The sequence below is a fragment of the Zootermopsis nevadensis genome, unplaced genomic scaffold, assembly GCF_977971745.1.
Source record: "Zootermopsis nevadensis isolate Lab colony 2312 unplaced genomic scaffold, Znev_1.0 Znev_ptg000006l, whole genome shotgun sequence".
NCBI lineage: Eukaryota > Metazoa > Arthropoda > Insecta > Blattodea > Termopsidae > Zootermopsis > Zootermopsis nevadensis.
In genome coordinates this window covers 7,567,314-7,575,687 of record NW_028259138.1, presented here as the reverse complement: position 1 = coordinate 7,575,687, position 8,374 = coordinate 7,567,314, and the positions used below count along the sequence as shown (strand labels likewise).

General features: G+C 36.5%; 1 protein-coding gene across 7 annotated transcripts in view; it reads right to left on the bottom strand.

Annotated features, from left to right (window-relative positions):
- Window positions 1-8,374, bottom strand: part of Sema1a (semaphorin 1a) — a 799,656-nt gene that overhangs the window by 8,047 nt on the left and 783,235 nt on the right. For all 7 annotated transcript variants that reach the window (XM_022079449.2, XM_087343635.1, XM_022079438.2 and 4 more), the window contains 6 exons: window positions 7,645-7,790; window positions 6,105-6,187; window positions 3,885-4,116; window positions 2,126-2,268; window positions 1,813-1,959; window positions 234-444 (listed from right to left, as the gene is read on the bottom strand). In XM_022079449.2, the coding sequence (XP_021935141.1) occupies window positions 234-444; window positions 1,813-1,959; window positions 2,126-2,268; window positions 3,885-4,116; window positions 6,105-6,187; window positions 7,645-7,790 (962 nt within the window). The remainder of the gene's footprint in view (window positions 1-233; window positions 445-1,812; window positions 1,960-2,125; window positions 2,269-3,884; window positions 4,117-6,104; window positions 6,188-7,644; window positions 7,791-8,374) is intronic.

Here is an 8,374-nt window from a genome sequence, read left to right as displayed (position 1 = left end):
TCTAACTAACCCCCTCTCCTCCAAAAGCAGACAGTAGAGTACAAAAAGAGGTCAAAAGCCTAGTTCATACATGTCTGCATTTATGTCACACACTGATAATGCACATACTGGATAATCAGGAGTTCACTATATTTTCAAGTGTTACTGACAACACAAAAACAGAAACACTTGCAAATGTGGGAAGCAGTTGACAAAATCAAGACGTTTATGTGGGGGAAAAAACAACAACTTGCCTGTTAACAGTCTGTCGTTGTTCAAAATATTCATATTCAGTGTCTGGATACGGTAAATTGTCCTCCTCTTCTTTGTGACATTTTCGGCCACACACATACCCTCCGAGGAAGCCTAGAAGAAGGGCAATAAAAGCGCTTGCCACGGCTATTGCAACCACCGTTTCAGTTGAAAACTGTGATACAGGACTGTCTGCTGCACTCACTTCTGGGCCTGAAACATGCAAATTGTCAATTTTATGGAACATGAATTAACATGAAGTTTCAGAGCATTAGATTCATTAGGTTACATTGCTAGATACGACAGTATAATTTTAATACGGTACATGAAGTTATTCTGATATTATTGTCATCATCCAACCAAGAACTATGTATTGTCATGGAATAATCAGCTTTCAGTCATCGCTGTCTTCCATGACAAATTTAAATGGTTGATTTCAGATCATCCTGAAATAGGACCAACATTTTATAGACTAAATAATTGAACTCCCTTACTCAAAGACTGGTCAGAGATAAAGCCCATAGCTGAGGACTGAAGGTATGATTATATGTTGAATGGTTAGGGCCATTACACACCTCATGGGGTGGTGAGAGATCAGTATGCAGCAAAGGTGAAATGATGATTAACAGGAAAAAACTGAAACCCTGCTCCATTGCCACTTTATCCACCAAAAATCTTCCTGAAAGTCACCTGAGACTAAATCCACGTCTACTTGGTGAGAAGCTGGTATCTAGCTACCTGAGCTATGCATGACTAGACTATTTATATTATTTTATAAGAAACAACAGACTTAAGGTACTGTCATGTTCATGAGTATGTCCTCTACTAAAATGTTTGAACTGATGGATTTTAATGGAGCATGGTATGAATATCATACTACTCTGCCTTTGTACTTTTCAATCTTTTATCATCAATAATAATCCTTACCAGAGAAAATTATTCACAGAATGCATCACAAACTTATATAATTATTAATGTATACCTTTTATTAACCTCATTAAGTAGAATGGGGCATTTTAAAGGATGTGAGTTTCTCAAACTCTTTTCAGAACTTCTTGACTTTCGTAGAAAATTTCTGCAAAACATTTTACTCTAACCCGTTTATTAATACACACACAGACACTACTGCAATTTAAATCTAACAAACAGAAAATGAGTTCCCTTAGAATAAACTTGAGATCAGTTTAATGAATTAAGTGTTCAATATATTCATGGAGCAAGAAGGAAATTTATGCAAACTTGGATATGATATATAACTAAGTGATTGCTTGGAACAGTATTTTAGGTTTTCTGGTAACCTTTCTATATACATTTCTTATCCCTCACATGTTCTGTTCATCTCATCACCCTAATTAGATCTGGTAAAGAGTACAAATTTTTATGTTCTTCATTATGCAATTTTTTCTATTTTCCTGCTGTTTCATCTGCCTTGGGTCCACGTATTCTCTAAAGTATGTTACTCTTTTAAGATGAAGGATCACATTTCACAGCTATACAGAACAAGATGTAGAAGCAAAGTTTTGTAACTTTCAATGTTCATATTTTTAAACAACAGGCATTATTACATACAGCAGCCCTCACCACTATGTTCTTCTTGGTCTTGCATTATGTTAATGACTTCTCCACCGAGGACATCCTTGCTCACATGTCCTGTGTCCTGGTTAAAAGTCTTGGGGTAAGTGGAAGAAAGTCCACCTACACTTCCTGCATCCTTTCCTATGAGCTTATCTGCAATCAAGTGGTAAAGTTAGTGATTGTGAATTTTTTTACATTCATAAATTTTATGATGTCAGTCATCCGCCATTATACATATTTTGATCTGCAAAAGTAAAAATTTTGGACACAAAATAATAAAATGAATGGCATTAAATACAGACAACATTGTTGAGCTTACTTGCAGGACAAGCTGAATGGACCCCTGTTGCAATGCTCTGATGAAAGTATTTTTCATCATTCCAACGTGGAGCGCCCACAGCTCTACACTTCTGGTTCTGCTTGTCCCATGCACAGTATGGGTCTTGCAAGGCAACACACTCACTGAACAGAAAATAAGAAAGACAATGACATTTACGCACAAATAACTTCAAACTAATTAATTTAATTCTGATGCTGAATTATGAAGTTCAGCACATACAGGCACAGGCAGGCAGACAGGTCATCAATAACAAATTTATTTTTTACATGTATGCAGGAAAAGACCCATTTTGTTGTTAATGTAAATGAAGCCTCCCACGCTACCAGGAAGATGCATCATTTTTAAGACCTCTTTCTCTTTTCATTTCCTGTGTGGGCCACTATGAGTAAAATATGCTTCTCCTGTCTTCTCATGACACATTACACTAATTATTGAGAGTATCTTGCAAACTGAATTTAAAAGTAACCATAAAACCAAAAAAGAAAAGAAAGCTTATTTTCTGTAATATCTCAGCTTGGAAATAGTTAAGGATAAGTACGTGCAGTCTGACAATTAAATGTCCACACTGATCCTTTTGTGCAGCAAATGGCAAACACTGGTGACTTGGTGAATGTCCTGCAAAGTTTACAATATTTTACTTTCTTTTGTATTTCCTGGGCAATAATGGCTCCTAAATAAAAACAAGCAATGTTAGCAATTGAATGGAATTTAAAAACTGCAAACAAGCAAAAAGATTAAAATGGAACATACATAAATTATCAGTCCATGACCTTATCTGTGGTCATATGAGGAACAAATCCCTTATGAATACAGAAGCATGCCTGTATTTGTCACATATTGCGCTAATTAATGCCACTGACTTAACATATTAAGATTTTGTATTGTGATATAAAGTAACCTGGAACACAAAATGAGAGCAATTCATGATGAATTAAATTAACTACACAAATGAAGAAATGTGGAAATAAAACAGTCTGTTAGAGAGATCTAACTAACTAACTAGATGGGTTACCGAACCCGAAGGTTCATCATCGAATTAACCAAAGCCCTCCACCGGACCCTGTCCTGGGCCAACGTAATCCAGTCTCCTTCGACTCCTATCTCCCATAGATCCCGCCTGATATTATCTTTCCATCTACGTCTAGGTCTCCCCAGCAGTCTCTCCCCCTCAGGCTTCCCAACCAATACCTGGTGCACACCTCTTTTCCCATCCATGCGCGCTACATGCCCCGCCCATCTCATTCTTCTTGACTTAATCACTCTGACAATATTGGGGGAGGAGTACAGATGTCTTGATTTAGGGTAACATCAACATTAATAAATATTAAATGAAATAAGATTATCATGAACGGTGAGTAAGTAAATATCTAGAAGGAATTGGTTTGGGCCTACATGAAGATACAATACCTGTGTTAACACGAAGAGATCAAAGATATCAATGAAAACTGTCATGATAGATAAAACCCAAAAGAAGGTCCAAACTGGATACCTGTCAAATACAAATTTAGAGCATTACTTATATTACGCCAAGGTTAAGAATGAGTAGGAACTATACCTTCTCTCCCTCAAAGTGCCAACATAGCATACAGTGGGACAGCTTTACTTTACTTTACTTTTACAATTTTGTCGAAAAATACACTTTAAACAGAAAAAAAAGCAAGAGACTTATGTAATGTGTAGCCTGAAATTGTCTTCATGCTCTGCTCATATGTTCCTGTTGAAGTCAGTGATAATGTACCTGCAAGACAGTATCTTGTCACTGTAGCATCGGTGTAAACGCAAGGCTTGCACCTCACCATCAGCAACCACCACTAGGCGACCCTCTGGCAAATTGGCATCTCTTATAACCTTCAAATTACGCACAGCTACTTGGGATGGGAACACTTGAATTTCTTCAATAACCACTGGGCTAACTTGTTCCATTGTGTCAGCAGAACCGGCATTTACTGCCTTGATCACTTTACCATTGTCTAGAAAGGAAGAATGCAGTAATTTATTCAGTACTGACTAGCAACTTTGGCAAACGTACAGCAAAAACATAAGATAATATAGTAGAATCCCAACTGTCTGACCTTCAGTAATCAAGCATTCCAATCTATCCAATATGCTGTGAGTCATAGTGAAGGATTAAATTCTATCGAAACCACACTTGCTTACATTAAACAACAAAGGAGGGCAACCATAACAGATGTACTACTGTTTAGGCACTGGCATGTCCTTACACCAAAGAAAAGTAAGGAGGCTCAGAAGCAAATACTGATTATTAATTTCTCAAAAATTTAATTCTTTCATTCACAAATGTTACATGTTATGTTAAATGCTATTTTTGTTTGTAAGATTTTTTCATTTGATGCCACTGTATTTTATTCATAACTTAGTAGCAGTGTAAACTGAGTTATGAACTGATATGATACTTACAATTGTCTTTTTTATTAGTTTCACATATTATCCGATACTTTCGATTATATGACCATCCTTGGTCCATTTAGGTCAGAAGTTGCAGTATTAAAAGCATAAACCTCACACCGTACAGAATACACAAATGTTTCAATTATTCTGTTTGTAGAATAATATACTTTTTAAAACTTCCATTACTTCAAGGTACAGAGAATTATAAATATGGGGTTTGTAAGTGGATACCAACATTTTGGAGAAACAGTGTCTCCAACTTCAGTGCTGATTCAGCCATGAAGATGGTCACTGTATGTCTAAGCCCTTCTAATCCATTGAGCATTACAAATAAAAAGACTAAAATCAACATCTTCACTGCCACATGAACCTCATAGCTCAGGTAAATAGTCTGTTCATAGGAATGTGAAGGTTTATTACCATTTTCATGTTCACAGAGGTCTGCCATTAGACCTCACCCAGAGTCAGCTCCAACTTATACCAAACTTTCACATACTCTTTCTCTTAAAGATAAATTTTATATTATTTTCCCACCTACCACTAGGCCTCTTCTTCACTTCACTTCTGAATCCCTAGCCAAAATTTTATATACATTTCTCACTTCCTCCCCGCATGATACATGTCCCACCTATCCAACCATAACGATCTTACATAAAGTGTACAAATGATAAAGCTTCTCATTATGTAATTTTCTCCAACTTTCTGTTACTTCCTCTCTCTTCTTCTTCTATGGCTCTCCGGTCCGTATTCGGTCCACGGCCTCCTCAATTCTCCTCTTCTATTCGGTCCTCTGTTAGGTCCGTCTGTCCGAGGCTTTGATTGAGGTTTCGAAACATCTTCCTTTTTACGGTGCAAGGTTGTTAACCTTGCGACCAACCCCCAACCTGGAGGACCAGGGTCTCCTCTCTCTTTGGTGAAAAAATAATAAGCTCTTCACTTTATCCTCAAGTCCATACAAAACAAGAGGTAAAATTATAGTCTTATATCTTTCAATACGTACATTTACAGTGTTATGTGGTGTGTTGTGGCTTGTTGCCACTGTATTTGGAGTCTTGTCGACAGTGGGACCTTAGACGTCTCTAATAACGCATCCACATACAAGCAGAAGATGCATGTTACATGAAAATTTCTTCTCATTTTTATTGTTCTCCACCAATTATGCTCAAGTCTGTTATGACTTCACAGCCTTTTTCAATGGTCTTCCTATATCTCTATATTCCTCTGATTTTTAAATAAAGTAAAAATTTTGGGAGTCTCTCACAGATGTCCATTCAGTTCTCTGCGACTAAATATTCCTCTGCTTGCTGAATAAATATTTAGATTCTTACATTTTATTTTAAGTTTATTATGTCTGATACATCTACTGACATATAAACCTTTCATTTTTGCTGCTAAGATTTTACCAACATCTTTGTTTTTCTTGACCAAAGTTGAATATTCATATAGAAGTATGATAACTGCCAACACTAAAAAAAAATTATTATTTTGTCTCCTTCCTTGATTGTTTTAATGTTATGCGTGTCATCCCACATATTCCATGTAAACTTACCTGTTCCTATAAACAGCACATCATATGCTTTGCCACCGGGAGTCTTAATCTGTGGATCGACAGCAATCTGAGTAAAGCGGTAACTGAAATTTAAAATAAAGAAGGTTTACTTTGTGACTCTAAGAACCAATTATGCATAAATTCTACTAAGCTGCTTTGTACTAAAGGCTGTTCCATTTAAATTATAACCTAACTACTACAAATAAACTTTTTCCTGCATGAAATAATAATAACAATGGCAATATTGAATTCTTGCAGTCATAACACATTGTCGCAGCTGATGAACTCCTTGAAACTGGTATGGCTGTAATTTCTGATATTTTATCACTTGATGGGCATTTGACACAATAATTAAATAATTTATAAAGAAGAGAATAAATAAAAAATGTGACACACAACTTGGCCAGTAATTTTATTGTTGTTGCCCTGAAATTGAAATAATTTTTACTATAAATTGTTTTATATTTATATTACTGAGTTCTATATTAGTTTTAATGTGTGTACTGGGACAAAGTATTCATATTAACTACGTTAGCTCTGCTAGCACTTTGACAAAAAATAAAAAAGTTTTCCTTCCATAGTTCAATGGTAGTTTATACACTAGAACACATAAAAACTGATCGGACAACATGTATTGTTAGCTGGCTCGTCAGCCATGCAATATGGAATAGGCATGAGTGGAAGGGACTGCATGACATACACAGCTCTCATGTTAGCCAGTCTTGGAACGTTAACAGTCGCTTATATGCTGGTATTTAACACACACTGCTGTATCATATTTTTCATGTTGCGAGTTGCGATCGTATCACGGAAGATGAAGTACAGTGTATATAATCAACTGCTGAACTTTTCATGATACCTCACATGCATATAATTCAACCAAATGGCTAACAATATCTGGCTGGTTGAAGCTGTATAACGATGCATTTTATCTGGCTGGTTCTTATGTGTTCCAGAATATGGAGAACGTCTGAACAACAAAAGTAAGACTTCTTATTTTTCACTTTTCAAAGTGTTATCCAACAAGTAAGCTGCCTTCTATTATCAGTAATAAGACCATCAACAGTGGCGCCATTCACACATGATGGTGAGTCGAAGAACCGCAAAGTGCCAGTTTTAAACATGACGCAGAGACAAATACCACTGAAAAAATCACCAGGGTAAAATATGATTTTAGGTTCTTTCGAATTTTGGGATGCCAGATACGGGGTTTGACACTGTATGTATCTGCAGTGCCAAGACCACTCAGGACAGTAAAAGAGTATGGACTAGATGGCAAGGATTCAATCCCCACCATACCTAGACGGGCTCTGAGTCACACCCAGCCTCCTGTCTCATGGGTGTTCTTTTCCCTGAGGTAAAGTGGTTGGATCATGAAGCTGACCACTCATATCTGTCTGGTGCCAAGTTTAATGACTTCAGCTACACAGTGATGCTCCCATGCATCCTCATTACATGGTGATTAAGTAAGCACAGGGACAACTATACATATTTAAACATGCGTACAATATGTCATGACTTTATCATTAACTTAACTTACTGAAAACTGGTGCGGATGACAATCGGCTGATGGAAAAATGAAGGCACAGATTCATCCATCAATGAATGTGTCTTGATGAAATTAAGAGTGAGATCTGGCAGAGTCCGAGAATCATTGACACACTGTCCTGGCCTGGGATCAGGAACCTACATAACAAGAAAACTTATTAAAATATAACAGAACAATCATTCTCAGTACTGATTTGAGACTGGTTTTATTCAGAATGATGTATATTAATAACTGAATTACAAATATACAGTTAAAGAAGATGTGGTAAACAGGAAGACAGAAGAATAGATAAGAGTGACTTATTGATGTAAAAATATTGAAGTATGAAAGGTCCAATCATATAACACAGTGGTTCGCAACCTTTTCTATTTCGCGGGTTTTCCAAGGAACACAATACAGCGCAAATAACTATTTACAAATGTACCTGTTATTAACATATCTAAACATGTTAATTTATGATACAGTAATTAGTATCTCTATCAGTATTAAAATCAAAGGGACATATGGAATAACTTGTCAGGCATTTGTGTCTTCTAAGGATCTGGAGTTTGTAACAAAGACTCAGCTTTTGTAGTTTCACTGACTCCCTCCAGGTGAATGTAAGGATTGGGGTCATACCTTCAAAGTGGATATAATAACGCCCTCTTATATTATTTTGAAGTACTACACTGGAAATACACCTGGGGAAACTGAGGAAAGCCACAAAAACTCAGTCAAGATG